The following is a 16,754-nucleotide window of genomic DNA, read 5'->3' on the forward strand; positions in this document are numbered from 1 at the left end:
GCATGTGTTTAATATGTATATATTTCTCAGAAAGATTGTATATAACATAGATGTACAGGTAAACATACTACCCTCTGAATATATCAATCTGTCAACCTACTTTCACTCCTCGTAAATAAATAAAAAGCGTTAATGCAGCGATGATCAGGACCTTAATGATTAGAGGAATTACCTCTGATATTTATGATCCCAAAGTGAACAATAAAATCAGTGGTTATTTATAAACCCATACAGTTTCACTTAACTAATTGATGCTTTTAATAATGAAGCACTTTGCATGCGCGAGATGAAAGGACATGCATGCTCTAAAGTAAAAACCCTTACTCAAACAATCAGCTACAGTATACATAACCTCTTAAACTTTTCATTAGTTTTGTAAAATTCTGGGAAAATAATGAGTTTCCTGGTTTGAAAAGGTGGCAAATATGGAAGAGTACAGACAGTTATAATTTTCGTATTCCACTCTTTAGTGCTTATCACAATGTCTCTCGGAAAGCACAATATGGTTCATCTCTGAAAGTGTTTCATCAACATTTTTCATTTGATAAGCTGTCGAATTTGACAACTTTCCTCGATTTTAATTGGCTAAGTCACTCAGTTCCTAAGGTAACCGTCAAATAAAACAAGAATTGTTGGATGAAAAATCCGACAAGTCCTTTCATGGAACACTCCTTCTGACTTGCATGCATACAGTGTATACACAGTACACATTTCCACTCCCTGGGGAGTACTCCAGCAAAGAGAAGTCGGGAGCAGCACTAAAGTTTTTAGTATTTCAGTAATTCCATATTCAACGGGTTAATACAGCTTATCAAGATTATCAGATTCTGACTTGCATGCGTACAGTGTATACATATTACACATTTCCACTCCCTGGGGAGCATTTCATCAATGGGCAGTCAAGAGCAACACTGAAGTTTTCAGTATTTCAGTAATTCAGTATTCAACGGGTTAATACAGCTCATCCCATTCATCAGATTCTGACTTGCAAACATACAGTGTACAGTATATACTTGCTCGACAAAAGGGGAACACAAAATTTAAATACCTGTACATGGCTATTTTCATCTTTTTACTAGAAAAGATTCAGTTAAACAATTTTTAATTGTGAATTTGAATTGCCAATTCAACTCACTCAGATCAATTTTCAGTTATAATCATTAATGCATCACCATCAGTTGATTAAATGTCTTACTTTATCAAAGAGCCATTGAAATATTGAATGATATTTTTAAGCCATGAAGTACACTTTTAACTTTAATTCATATAATACATCAAATTAATGTATCACAATTTGCTCCGCAATTTTTTAATGACCGATACACAAAAATTTCCTTTGTGTCTACAGATTTTTACATACATGTAGGACAGTGCAGAACATAGTTTGAAAGCTTTTCTAAACCAGAATGCTAATGAAATATGAGAAGTAAGAATTTCCCTGTAATGTGTCCTTGCATTTTGTATGCAGATTTCAGTATGGCCTCTTGATGCTAAAGTGATTAAAATCAGCAACCGCTATCAGGGGAAAGAGACCTATTATATAAATCACATCAAATTTTCAGCACACATACTTCGCATGTACAAACTGCATGTGATGAATTCCAAGGATAATGGAATCATTCATATCAATGCTTCACGGCTTTTTTTTAGTCATTATTATTTGAAAAGTTTGTGATTCAATATTAAGTTGAATCCTCAATTCGAGAATAGACTTTTGATTTAACTTAAACAATGAATCTCCAATGTTCACATGATATCATGTTTACCCATCGAACATTGAAGTTAAAGGGGAAGTTCACCCTGAAGAAAACTTTTTTGTAAAAATAGCAGAAAAAATAGTAAAAAATATTGGTGAAGGTTTGAGGAAAATCCGTTAAAGTGTAAGAAAGTTATTAGAGTTCAAAGTTTTGGATTTGTGACGTCATAAACGAGCAGCTGCCTCATGTGTTATGTAATATAAAATGTATGAATTTCAAATTTTGTATGGTTCCTGATGACTTAATTTTGTTTTCTTTTCATGATCGGATGTGAAATGATTTGTCTATTGATATACAAAAGGTACAGTGAAAACTATTTTCAATTTTCTGAGAAAATGGCATTTTATTGTTTTTTTACCATTCGCTATGTAGGAATGCTGCTCGCATATGACGTCACAAATCAAATAATTGAAATTCTAATAACTTTTTAATTATTTGATGAATTTTTCTCAAACCTTCGGCAATATTTTTAATTATTTTTTCTGCTATTTTTACAATAAACTTTTTGTCAGAATGAACTTCCCCTTTAAAGACGGGTTTCTATATAAATCCTGGTTCAAATTATCTTTGGCACTGGGCTCAATTTGTGAAATTGAAAGTACCGAGTTAAATACCTGGGTTTTTATTCACAAGCAGTGAAAATATGACTTACTGTCTGGGTACTGTTAAAAGCAGAAAACACTTGATATCATAGTTTTCTACATATAATTTTGGAAAATAATACAAAATGGAAACGAATTGATGGCTGAACACTGAATAATAATGGCGGTCCTGCATCAGTTTCAAATGAAATAATAAAAGAAGAAATAAACAAAAACAACTGTATATGAGACAAAAATAAAACAGATTTTCAACTCAATAGTGTTTCATCAGGAAATTATGAATGTATCCAATCATGAGCATTGTAGTAACACAGTGCACAAAGCATAAAGGAGAAAAGCAACATGCTAAAAGTATATTTTTCAAAGGAATTGGTGCGTTGTAGAGAGTGTCTCCGTATTAAAATAAGAAAAGTCCGGAATAAGTATTTTGAAGGATGCAAAACCTGGCTGTTATTTGTGAATGTGGAGGTTATGACAAAGATTTCATTTGAGTTGTATTTTTCAAAACTCAACTCTTTCCCACCTCCTCCTCTTTTTTTCTCCTCATCCCTTTTCCCTCTATTCCTCCTTTTCTACCTCCCTTTCCTCCACTTCTCATTCTCTTTCTTTTTGTCTTCCTCCTCCTTCTTGTTTCTTCTTCTCTTTATCATTCCCTTCTTTCTTTCTTTCCATCTACTCTGTATTTCTTCTCTGTTGTCTCCTCCTATTTTCTTTCTTCACTCTCCCCCTCTTCTAACCTTCTTCTTTCCCGCCTCTCCCCATCTTCTTCTCCTTCTGCTATATATGTACAGTGCATCTCCAGACCTGCCAACCTCTGGGAATGAAAAATTGTTTTCTGTGATACAAAAAACTGTATTCCCCCCCAAAGTGTATTTCATAATAAAATGTGTGGCGCACTCGCTCATCGAGGCGCTCAAGCTGCATGCAAGCTAAAATGCGCACAGCTCTTGCAGATCAAAAAAGAACATTGAAACAAGTGTATATCTCACCCTGGTTTTTAACAAAATGATTGAAAAAAAAGTTACCCGAAATTACATTGATCTAATAACCATATTTGTTGTAAGTTTTATGAAATAGAGACATATAGAGATGATTTTTCTCAATAAATTACCATTTAAAAAAATACAAAAACATTTTTAAAAGAAAAAACTTACATGTACTGCCATATTTTGGTTGCAAAAACGTACTAATTACGCCAAAAACGTACTGGTTGGCAGGTCTGCATCTCCCTTCTTTTCTTCCTCCATTTCCTCCCATTCTGCTTTTTCTTCCTCCTCCTCCTCTCCCATCCTCCTCTTCCTCTCCCATCTCCCTGTCCACCTCTTGCACCTTTTTTCCACTTTATGCCCCCGAAAAATGTTTGTTTGCTGTAACCCAACTGGCCTTTATCAGACATGCCAATTTTTTTTTCATTTAAATTTGTCCCCCCACCCCGAAAAGAAAGATGCCAACCCTCCATAATTTCATTGTTTTGCTTACTTTTTGTTTTTCATTGGTGAATCATCCATTATATAGGAAGGGTAAATAACAGCCAACCTACCTATTTTTTTTCATCGCTGTTAAGGCAAACAAACATTATTTCAGGCCTTATCATCAGTACTTCAATAAAAAAATGTCAAATTTCAGAATTACACAAGAAAAAAATTGATGAAAGTTACCAATAATGTACGTACACCAATATTAATTTCAAACAGAAAAAAAATCAGTAAAATTCTAGTTTCACAGCTTTGTGAAAGCCCAAGAAAAAAATGTAGAGCTGCCAAACCGAACAAGAATGTTTTAGCATTTTTAAAGCTGAAAACCAATATTTTGGTGAGAAAGTCAGTATTTTAAAGAAATACCATAAGCACATCACATAAAATTGAAACTTTAGAAATCAGTATATTGCATATACCCTTCAATATTCATCTCATTTTTCAGTACTTGATACCGAAATATCAGTGCTACTTGGCAGCCCTGACAATGAAACAAAGCAATGTACACTTACTGTTTTCTCTTGGTGCCCCTTGCATTGCTATTGCCTATCCTCTCATTGATGTTAGAGGGCGCTTCACGTAGTCCAAAGCTCTTGGCAGCATGACCTAGATGAAGTTTCTTGATATGAAGGATGTGTTTGAGGGATGATGGATATGTGGCGTATGCACGGATGAAAGAGTGGAATGCTGTAGACATGAACAAGAACATCATTTATTTTCATTTATCTTTTGATGAAGTAAACATGAACATATATTTTGGTCAGCTCAAGACCAGAACTGGTATTCATTGAAGCTTTATGCTTATGATAGCTGGCCCTTACATTCAAATCATTTCTGCTTATTGATATGACTTTATCTATTGTTACTAATATGCAAATGTCACATTTGTAATTTGAACAATAATATTGTATACATTTTATTATCATTATTGTGAATTTGTAATTATAATTAATCAATGAATATAACTGCAAATGATTTCTTATCTCTTTCTAGTGTAAAACACCTTCTCAAAAATAAATGGGATGAACATTTCAGGATATGATCTCTGTTTGCACCTTTCTCATATGTAATCCCTCGGTGTGTACAATAATAAGAGCTCAAAGGGCCTTCTCAGAATAGAAGTGAAAACATTACTGTGAGAAGGCACTCAATATAGAGCGCATAGAGCAATTGTAATTGACTGCGCTACACATGTATATGCACCAAATAAATGTATTCTTATTCTTTATCAATATCCTAAAAAGTAGAATTCAAATTTTCACACAAAATCAATAGATGAAACAAATACTTTACGGTCCCCATACATTTATAAGATCAGAATGTTAGATGATGCTCTTAACCCTATCTAGGCCGGGGTATTTTGGGAGTTCCTATGGCTGGGGGGGGGGGGCCTGGGAGGCCCCCCCCTAAGATCTAAGCCGAAAATTGGCACGCGGCTTGCCTGGGACATAATCTACAAGATTGTATAGTAATTTATTTCATGCGAATCGCTATTAAGTGATTATGCTAATTTATGCGTAATTAGTATGCGAAATCATACTTTTTCCTATAACTCCCTAAATAGAGCTCCAAATGTACTAATTTTTGGTATAGAAACACTTTGTGGTGTCCTTAGCAAGTGTACATGAAAAAAATTGTGATATCAAATCATTTTCTTATGTATTATATTGTTTTTTGCAATTTCTTATGTATTTCTTTGTTTTTTGACCTTTTGTTTTTCATTGTTTTTTCAATGAAATTTGTTGGGGACTCTTCTGTGATCATAAAAAGCATAAAATGAATACATTTAGACTAGCAAAACTAAAAATAATCATACATTATGAATTTTGGTTGAAAACACAATTTGCATTGACTTTGTACACAAAATCACGTTTTTGAGCAATTTTCGGTCTGACATGCACTTACATAATGTTGCGTAATTTCAGAACCACGTACCCGGGTGACGCAAAATTGGTCTCAAAAGTTGTGCAAGACTTGAAAGTAAAAAGTCAGCGAGCGGCGTGGTCAAAAAATTTCGCAAGGCGAAAATATCGCGCGATTCGTTGAGGGGGGGCCTCCGAGGCCACCCCCCCGGCCTAGATAGGGTTGATATAATCCACATTACTATACCTTCACCAAAGCTGTAGACAGGCTCTAAATTTCATAGCAAAACAAGATATCCACTTGCTATCCCTCGCCCGTCCCCATCCTGTGAGGGCGGGCTTCTACTCCCACAAACTTACCTTTCCTCGCTTGCTGTGTGTGAGCTGTACTACTCAGGACATGATTCTCATATCTGAGCTGCAGGTTGGTCGCTGCTTCCTCAACAGAGCGTTGCATCTGACCCTTGAACTGACCGTGGATGAAGTCCTGAGCTTCAGAGGTCATCAGGCTGGATAGGATATCATCCAGAGGCAGTTCGTTGATTCTAAGATTGAAACAGAAACCATATTAAGGTTACGTTATGCAAGGGGGGATCACACAGCAAGTATTTTGTGAAAGGAATTGTTTAATAGTTTATCTGATATTTTATGTTTTATTCAACAGTTACCACAGGAATAAGAGAGCTATGGATTGTTAAACTTTTTTTTAATGTCATACATGTATGTGAGCAGCTCCCCATACATCATGTACTATAGTTTTTGTGTGTGTTTTTGTGGAATGTGGTGGATAAAAAGATTGTTCTTATAAAATGGTGTAGCCAGGGGAGCACCTCATGAAGCAAATACATGTAGTCTGTAATTTTCAATGACAACTGCTTAAAGGTCAAGTCCACTCCAGAAAAATGTTGATTTGTAGAAAAAGAGAAAAATAAAAGAAGCATAACACTGAAAATTTCATCAAAATCGTATGTAAAATAAGAAAGTTATGAAATTTTAAATTTTCACTTATTTTTCACAGAACAGTTATATGCACAACTCAGTGATATGCAAATGAAAGAGTCACTGATGTCACTCACTATTTCTTTTGTTTTATATTGTTTGAATTATACAATATTTCAATTTTCTCAAATTTGAAAATATGCACCCTCATTGTAGGAACAAAAAATGTTCAAACAATGATAATTACACATCATGTTAAGGAAGGAATAAAACTTATTTCACTTGACGACGAGGAGAAAATTTGAATATTTCATATTACATGTATCAACTAGCAAGGAAAGATGAACTAAAGGAGTCACCCGGATGGATTCAAGAATACTTTTTCTAAAACTATTACCTGATATGTTGTTCTTCTAGTATTCTGATATAATCAACTTCCGATGGAGCTAGGAATAGAAGGGCCTGTCCTTCTTTGCCGATCCTAGCCGTCCTTCCGACACGATGAACATAGTCAGCTGCTGACCCCGGTATGTTATACTAAAATCAGAAGATACATGTATCAGTGGTATAAGTAGGATTGCAGTATGTAGTGGGTTTCACGGTACACCATGTATTCTTTCGTGGGTATATGTTGTGGCCCAGTGGATTAGTCTTTGGACTTCGAAACAGAGGGTCGTGGGTTCGAATCCCAGCCATGGCGTAATTTCCTTCAGCAAGAAATTTATCCACATTGTGCTGCACTCGACCAAGGTGAGATAAATGGGTACATGGCTGGAATTTATTCCTTGAAATGCTATCGTGCTGTAAAAGGCTGCGAGGCTAAAGCCAGGGTAATAATATCCAATTAAGCGCATAGGGACATATTTGGCAGTGATATGCGTTACATAAGCATGTTGGTATTATTATTATATGCGCTATATAAGCATGTTGGAGCGTTGTGGCCCAGTGGATTAGTCTTCGGACTTTGAAACAGAGGGTCGTGGGTTCGAATCCCAGCCATGGCGTAATTTCATTCAGCAAGAAACTGATCCACGATGTGCTGCACTCGACCCAGGTGAGGTAAATGGGTACCGGTAGGAAGTAATTCCTTAAGAAGCTGTGTGCGCTATGAACGCCTAGCTTAGCCGGGTAATATAGGAGCGCCTTGAGCACCTAACAAGGTGGAAATGTGCGCAATATAAATATCCTATATTATTATTATTATTATTATTATTATTATGTTGATCCTGAAAAGGACCACCCAAACTCGACATTTCCACAAGTATGTTCTTGTCGACTTCAGAAGAATTGCAGAATTCGCCTTCATGGGTGGTGCTAGGCTATTTTCATAGGGGGTGGTGGGGGGGGAAGGAGATGGTCTGTCTACCTGACTACTAAGGAAAGCAGACTGCAGGCAAAAACAGACATCATTCTTGATCAAGCAGGAATGACTTCTTGAGATCAAAAGCGGTTTGAAACAGAAATGTGTAGGTAAGTTTATCGTGATTAACACTGTAATTTTCCAACATGAACTACATGTATAGGAAGTACATAACATACCATCCTGATTCTTCCTCTTCGTCTTCTCCACTATTTCAGTCGAGACTGAGTTTAATCAACCGAAATAATAGTCCAAAGGGGAAAGCATGGTTCCAAGGGAGAAATATTGTCCCAAGGAAACTGTGGTCCTAAGGGGAGAAATTTGATCCCAAAGTCCCAAAGAGGAAGTATGGCACAACTGGAGAAATACATGTACATGTATGGTTCAAGAGGAGAAATACATGTATGTTCCAAAAAGGGAAATATGGTGTCCATAGGCAAACATGGTCCTAAGAGAGGTGGGAATTATGGTCGGAAGGGGAAAATACATCTCCCATTTCTCTTCAATACTCACCTGTACGATCCACTTGACCTTCGGTAAATCTAATCCCCTAGCAGCAACATCCTGTAAAAAAAAGGCAAGATGTGCAAGAGGTGACATTAATTATGCCACTTGGTAAAATTCCACTTCATTCATTATCTATTGATGAGACAAAGCCCAGTAACAGTTTTCACAGGGTTCAGACATGGCAAGACAAATTACAGTACCCATCAGGGGGCAAGTTATCGGAGGGGGGGGGGGGGGTGGGGGGCTGCAGGGGTCCCCCCAAACATTTTCCCAAAAGCGTCACCAAAGAGAAGAATTACCACCTGATTGTGATTTTGGCATGGTCAGCATCCCCCTCCCACATTTTCGGTTAAGCCCCCCCCCCCTCCCCAACTTTCAAAACCCATTCCGCAGCCCCTGCTTATGGTAACATGGTAATGAATGCCCATTGTACGCTTCAAAGTCTCTATGTCCAACTTTGCAACTTGCCAAAGTAATAAAAGTGCACCTCAAAATAGATTATTTCTACATGTATGTTATTCTGTTATAATATCAAAACAATAGAATTATTGGATTCCTGCTGAATTTTTCACGCATATTCTGTACAAATTTCTTTTGCACTAACTTATCACAAATTGTAATAACTTTTTAAAAGAATTGCACTTCTTACAAAAAAAATGATACTACACATCATAACAAATACGCACCATATTACAAAATTTAGCAAATCAAGTTCACGTATATTGAAAAATAAAATACACATTAAAAACAAAAAAAAGCAAAAGAACACAAAACATGACTTACTGTACATAGGAGGACTCCTTTTCTTGCTTCACTGAATGCATGGTACATCTTAATTCTTTCCTGTAAATAATATGTACAATAAACACATTCTAAAATATACATAGGCCTACTGGTATTCACAATGTCATCAATGACTTGAAAATTAGGATCAAAATTTCATTATTTCCAGAAATTTTCTGTCAGACATTATGCTTCGACATGAATATATATAACATACACAAACCTAGATATATCATAAAGTAAAAAAAATAATACAATCAATAAAATGCATCACAACGAGATGAAACAAGCTAATATGAGGTCAATATGGAAACAGACACTGCAATAAGAGCTAGGTAGTATTAATTTTTTCAAACATTAGCAAATGAATGCAGTCAAAATCCATACAAGCAAATACAAGTAGCAAACAGCACGGCAACCAAAAAAAAGGGAAAGAGATTATCTGTATTTATAATCTACTGTGGTATGAAATGTGAATGTTTATTTCCAAATGATGTAATAACTTTACCTCTTGAGACATATTGCCATGGAGTTTGAATAATGGCATCCCCTCTTTCTTTGATGCTGTCCCATCCTCTCTGAGAATGGAACATCCCTTGCAGCTCTGAAAGAGGGTGTAATGAAAGTCGACCGATTCACAACTTGAGAGGAAGACCAGCATCTTACATCCGGAGGGATTCTAAATATATCAAAAAAGACATTTTGAAAAAATGTATACATGAATTACAAATAGAAATATTCAGAATCACTATGACAATTTAAGTATATCAGTAGATTGAAGAAATGGCCACAAACAAATTTCACTTGAGTAAATCTTTAATGTTGAAAATAAAAAAAATGTGTATGATTGATTTATCTCCTTTATACATGTACATATGAAAGAGATTGTCTTCATAGAATAACACTTATCTATAATAATATGAGGAAAATATGTCTAAATAAATACAGAAAGGGAATCTAATTCCAACAAATTGTTTGGAGAGGCACAAATATGTAGCTAACTAAAATGAGCTCGATGAGTGTTCAAGTTAAAAAGACAAACTTTTAAAAAATGACTATCATTGATAATTTTTTTAATTAAAATTTTAATTTAATTTTTAAATTTTTTTAAAAATGTCTATCATTGATAATTTGAGTTCTATTATTTATTGAAACCAGCAATTATATTCTGCACATTAATCAAGGCTCTCACTTTTATTTTCACCGTTTACCAGCCGAGAAATCTATACAATTTTCCAGTTGCCAAATGGCAGTTTAGGTAGACTAGTGATCCATGAACCATTGATAGCAAACCACTCCATATGCCAACTGCTTCATTTGATTTCAAATTAAATGATTGAAGCACACAGAAATCACAGTCAGACTTTGCAAAAAAATTTAATGACTCAATCTTCTGATGATCATAAGAACACATGCCACAGAGAATGAAATTCAATAATTTAATGCTTAGGTCTCACGGCCACTTATTGTAGCTGCAGATGCTAATACCTAGTTCCCCCTGTCACGATTTGCGCCATGTTTAAGCGGCAGTCTTGATCATGGAGTAATCGTAGTGATATTATCAGATCAGTCGTGGCAATAAGTATTCATCGTAGAAAATTTTTGAATGGTTAAAAAAAATTCAGTCAGCTATGAAAGGCAAATCATGGCGCAAATCATGAGAGTGGGTACTAGGTATCGGCATCCGCGACTACCGTAAGTGGCCGTGTGACCCAAGTATTACTGAAATCCTGAATACCTTGAATCTGCCTACTACCAGAGCTGTGAGTGCAACCAGTCGTAGCTTGCTTGGTACAATGACAAACTGCTGCTTCAGGCGTTCTGGAACGGTAAACTTCTCTGCATCTTCCTTCTCTCCTCCTGAGCCATCTTCGACCTTCATCTTAACCGTACTTTTCGTCTCTTCTCTCGAGGATGAAGCAGTATTTGGTGCTTCCGTTGTACCTGACTGGTCTTTGGCAACGTCGATGAAGACGGGATCTTTCAAGGTGATGTTGGCAAGTCGTTTCACACCTATAGATAATAATAATAATTAAACTTGCTTATATAGATCTCAACATAAAATATAGTCAGAAGTCTCTTCTAGTGCTCTACAATAATGCAGCATCATTACTCTGGCTTTCGCAGAGAAGCTGTAATGCGCACCATGATTCAAGGAATAAAGTCTTACAGGGGGGCTCTTTTGTTAAGCTATTTGCAAGTTTAGAGTGACTTTAAGAAAGACTGGTGAACCTCATTTATGTGCTAAATCACCACTAATGAACGTCTGGTGCTTACCATTCACATGTACCACAATAAAAAGGGTGATCATTCATTCTTGAAGTCGCTCGTAACTTTATACCAACAGCTTCATGAAACACCCACCAGGGGGCCGTTTCACAAAGCTGTTTAAAGGTAAGAGTAACTTGTGATCCTTATTTGTGGTAAATGATATTCACCATTAAATGTTCATTTGTGATTATTTAGCATGTAAGAAAGTTTCACCAGTCATTCTTAGTCACTCTAAATTTACGAATGGCTTTATGAAACACCCACCAGGTCTCAATTCAACTCACCTGGGTTGGGTGCAGCACAATGTGGATCAATGTGAAAACAAGATGTATTGCAGGTGGTCAAGGTTATACAGAGATTCCCCTTTGTGTTCCCCTTGAAAGCGATTTCTCTTTGGATCATGTACAGGGTAGGCCTACTAAATGCCAAAATTAATGCCTCCCTTGTCATGTATTGGTTTTTGCATCAATATAATGGGTGTGAATATTTACCAATCATTCTGAAAGAAAGTGTATTTTATGAGAATTAAAAAAAAACACATAAAAGTTGAGCATGATGTATTGTCTTTTTCCAAGCAAAACCAATAAATTGTCCAATATTTGCTAATATGTATCAGTAATTATAAGCTTAGATACAATGGTTTCACAAGTTCAGTAAATGTAACTGTACAAGATCTAGATCTATGCTAATAAAGTGATAATCAACCTTGGTTTACAAATTTTTTTGTACAATCATTTACATGTATCTTTAATAAAAACAACAAATTATCATACTTGAAGAAGGGGTGATATTTCAAAAGCTTTCATCCGTTTTGCATATTGCAATAATGATCATTACTACATTCAAGCATACCTTCTGAAAGTGTAGCTGACACCAAGACAGTTTGTTTCTGGTTCTTGCACTGCTCATTAATAGCATTCAAGATAGTAGATACATCCCTCTCAAAACCAAGATCTAATAACCTATATTAAAGAAAGGACATGAAAAAAGACAAATAGTCACAAACTCTCTTTCTTTTCTCTCCAATGCTTACATAAATGGCCGATTAAATTCATATCATGCATTATGATAGTATTAACTACACCTGACATCACTCCATTTCTCTTTAAAAATGTTCCTCTCGCATCTTTTATCATTAATGACCATTGTTGTCGTCATCATCATCATCACCATCTTCATCATTATCATCATCATCATCATCATCATTACCATCAACAACTTACCTATCGGCCTCATCCAAGACAACCCACCTCACTCTTGCAAAGGTAAGAGCTTTGGTAGTATTAATATGATCTACCAATCGACCAGGGGTAGACACCAGAATGTTAATTCCTTTCCTTATTCTTCCTTTCTCTGACTTCTTCTTTTCTCCTCCCATCAGTACACCTGGTACAATCCATTGAAATGGCTGGAATAAAAAAATAAAAAGAAAGATCAGGCTTGCCAACATATGAAAATGAAAATAAAAGGAATCCTACATGTCATAGTGGGGAATAAATTTTTCTGCTCGATGCCGGGTGTGTCTCCCTCACTTCTTTTCAATCAAGACATGTTTAGCATTCTTATATTTAAACATTGAGAAATTACAAGTTACAATATTACAAAATTACAAAAAGAATATAAAAACTGTATTACTCTTACACCCATACACACACACACACACCCACACCCCACCACACAAATACATATATGGGTTGATTTATTTTTCATCGTAAAAATAATGGAAAAACTGAAGGCTCCTCTTTTTCGCTTGATAACACATCAAGGTAACTGCTGGAAAAAAGTAGTTTACAGTCCTGAAAGATAAGTCTCCCTTATTACTTGTATCTAACATCTTCAACAGGCATCCTTTATCCAACATACTACAAAACTTTTAATCTTTTTTTTGGAAGAGTTTAATAGTTGCAAAGGTTTAAATTCTATTGATCTTAAATGTACATCCTACAAATATTTGTGAGTAAATTTTTGTGAGTAAATTCTAAATTTAAAGGTAACAACGGGCACTGGAACAGCTTTCCAGCAAGCATCAGTTCTTACATTATAAAGAGCATTTCACAGTCACTCTTTGGCAATTTCCTACATTATCAAAATTCACAAACATAACTACATCTGTATAAGTGATATCATTTCAGAATCTCAGCTCTCTATAATGAAGCTACTTTGTTATGTCACTGAGCAGACATCCCACTGGATACAGCTCTCTGTCAGACAAGTTTTTTTTACTCTGCTCAACATTTTTGTTTTCCTTTTTTTATTGTAGGTCTTGTTGCCCAGGCAACAATCTACACATTTTATGTTGCGATAGAAAATTACTTGTAAGAATTTACTACAAATAATATACCATAGTCGGGGAAGACTTACATGTAGGTAGCATTTCATGAAGGCTTTGTCAGTGATTTTCACAGAGTAATTTGCTCTTAGCCAATCAGATGCAAGGATTTTAGTATCTTTTAACAGTGGTCAGTGAAAACCATGTAACTATTTGGACAAGTCCACCCCAACAAAAACTTGATTTGAATACAAAGAGAAAAATTCAACAAGCATAATACTGAAAATTTTATCAAAATCGGATGTCAAATTAGAAAGTTATGACATTTCAAAGTTTTGCTTATTTTTAACAAAATAGTTATATGAACGAGCCAGTTACATCCAAATGAGAGAGTCGATGATGTCACTATTTCTTTTGTTTTTTACTGTTTGAATCATACAATATTTCAATTTTTACGAATTTGACAATTAGGACCTCCTTGCCTGAAGCACAAAATGTTAAAATAATGGAATTCCACGTGTTCAGGGAGGAATGAAACCTCATTTCACATGACAATGATGAGAAAATCAAAATATTTCATAATTCAAACAATAAAAAACAAAAGAAATAGTGTGTGAGTGACATCATCAACTCTCTCATTTGGATGTAACTGGCTCATTCATACAACTATTTTGTTAAAAATAAGCAAAACTTTGAAATGTCATAACTTTCCTATTTTACATCCGATTTTGATGAAATTTTCAGCATTGTGCTTGTCTGATTTTTCTCTATTGATTCAAATCAATATTTTTCTGAGGTGGACTTGACCTTTAAGGACATACATGTACTTCCCTGAACCCCCTACAACACATATACATATATCAATGAGAAAAACACAAAAATTAAAATTGTAGAACTCACCTTCACAAGCTTCACAAGAGTCTCAAAGCTCTGACATGCCAGCTGTGAAGAAAAAAAAATTAATTGCAACATAATTTGTGATCATGGGCAAATAAAGCATTTTAATCACTGATAAATATGTAGCGATTGAATCCATCAAAACTCTAAGCCCTTGACACAGGTCTGGCTGTTTTATATTTTTCTGAAAAAAGGGCATAACAGCTGCTCTGCAAAAACCAGAGCAATTCCTGTGCATTATCATAGTGCATTATCCTAGAGCATTTGCATACTCGGGGCATGTGTTAGGCACTTCATAAAAGCAGTTTAATTACATGTATTATCATTACTATTAGTATACCCTGATTGTAAAACAACCCTTACCTCTCTCGTAGGGACCAGGATAAGAGCATAAGGTCCATGTAACCTTTGAACTTTAGGCTGGAAACCTTGAAGTTGCTGCACAAGTGGAACAGCATATGCCAACGTTTTTCCTGCATATTCATGAAAATCAATGAAAAAAAAGAATAAGTTTCCAATTACCTGTTCCTGTTTGTGATTTGAAAAGTTTCTTGTACCTGGGGTAGAGTGGGAATGACTCTCTTTTGAACAGTCGTTGGACTAATCCTACAAATGAAGGGTTCTAAGGGGGGGGGGGTTAAACCTAAAAAATTCTGCCACCTCTAAATTTATCATGATAAATCTGCAACTCGAAATTTTTCAACCACGCCACTCATTGATGTTTTACTTTCAAATCTCGCACAACTTTTGAGACCAAGTTTGTGATGGCCGGGTACGCGATTACGAAATCACGCAACATGTTAGTGCATGTCAGACCCAAAACTGCTTAAAAACGTGAATTCACATGCAAATTGTGTATTTAGCCAGATTTCATAAATGTATCATTATTTCTACTTTTACTCATAAAACTTAATTAATTTTGTCTTGTTTATGATCAGAATTAAATCTGCAACAATTTCCATAAAAAAAACAATAAAAGACAAAAAGTTGAAAACAAAGAAATACACAAGAAATAAAAAATCAATAAAATACATAAGAAATACCAAATTTAAAAGTAAATTTGATCGGTATCCTACAAAGAGTCTGAGAACAAAAAATTGGCAGTTTTGGGCTATATGATAGTAGATTAGAGAAAATGTTTTATTTCATACATAAATTAGCATAATGAAGCAATTTAATGAAAAATCTTAAAATATTTATTAAAAAATATTAACCATACAGCGGTGCTCGCGTAATCGAAGGCTGAGATCTCGGGTGGGGGGGGGGGGCGGAATCCGCCCCCATCCCCCAGGCTGTGAGAGGGGTCCAAATAACCCGGCTCTTTTAGGGTTAAACTGGGCGAAGTTTCTTATTACCTGTTCCGGTTTGTGATTTGATAAGAGTGTCTTTTCCCTGGAGTAGAGTAGGAATGGCTCTCTGTTGAACAGTCGTCATCTGACTAAACCCAAGATTCTTCTCAATATTTGATATCTGGCAGAAACAACACAGTACAATACAAGTTAATAAATCAATGACCAATACATTATTACAAGTGGAATGCCTCTGGCAGTTTCACCTACATTTTATATACAATCAGCAGTGCTCACTTTAAAAACAATAAATTTTTCAAAAATGAAGAGAAAAACAAAAAAAATTACTTGATGATAAACCCTAACTTCGTTGACCTCAAATGACCTTTGATGTGAACTAAGAAACTTGTTATTCATTTCATATTATTTGAAGTATACAAAAACCCTCATACAAGTTTCATTTGATTAAAAAAAAGGAACAAATTACATGTACATGTATAAAGTCTTATCAAGATTAATTGATCCGAAACAATCTCTGACCTTGACTCAGTAAACTGAAATTATTTTATTTCTGACAAATTTTAACCAATATATGCATGTTTAACACTTCCACTTAACCCTATCTAGGCCGGGGTATTTTGGGAGTTCATATGGCCGGGGGGGGGGGGGCCTCCCAGGCCCCCCTTAAGATCTCGGCCGTCGACCGTGCGATCGCGCCGAAAATTGGCACGCGGGTTGCCTGG

The 16,754-nt window shown here is 35.5% G+C and overlaps 1 protein-coding gene across 1 annotated transcript in view; it reads right to left on the reverse strand.

Annotated features, from left to right (window-relative positions):
- LOC121428523 (probable ATP-dependent RNA helicase DDX31) overlaps positions 1-16,754 on the reverse strand; it is a 43,151-nt gene that overhangs the window by 16,837 nt on the left and 9,560 nt on the right. Inside the window, exons 4-15 of the mRNA XM_041625210.1 lie at positions 16,078-16,192; positions 15,086-15,195; positions 14,726-14,767; positions 12,780-12,964; positions 12,409-12,518; positions 11,024-11,298; positions 9,794-9,964; positions 9,286-9,345; positions 8,509-8,559; positions 7,033-7,172; positions 6,057-6,241; positions 4,347-4,521 (exon numbers count right to left, since the gene is read on the reverse strand). Of these exons, the coding sequence (XP_041481144.1) occupies positions 4,347-4,521; positions 6,057-6,241; positions 7,033-7,172; positions 8,509-8,559; positions 9,286-9,345; positions 9,794-9,964; positions 11,024-11,298; positions 12,409-12,518; positions 12,780-12,964; positions 14,726-14,767; positions 15,086-15,195; positions 16,078-16,192 (1,619 nt within the window). The remainder of the gene's footprint in view (positions 1-4,346; positions 4,522-6,056; positions 6,242-7,032; positions 7,173-8,508; positions 8,560-9,285; positions 9,346-9,793; positions 9,965-11,023; positions 11,299-12,408; positions 12,519-12,779; positions 12,965-14,725; positions 14,768-15,085; positions 15,196-16,077; positions 16,193-16,754) is intronic.

The sequence above is a fragment of the Lytechinus variegatus genome, chromosome 15, assembly GCF_018143015.1.
Source record: "Lytechinus variegatus isolate NC3 chromosome 15, Lvar_3.0, whole genome shotgun sequence".
NCBI lineage: Eukaryota > Metazoa > Echinodermata > Echinoidea > Temnopleuroida > Toxopneustidae > Lytechinus > Lytechinus variegatus.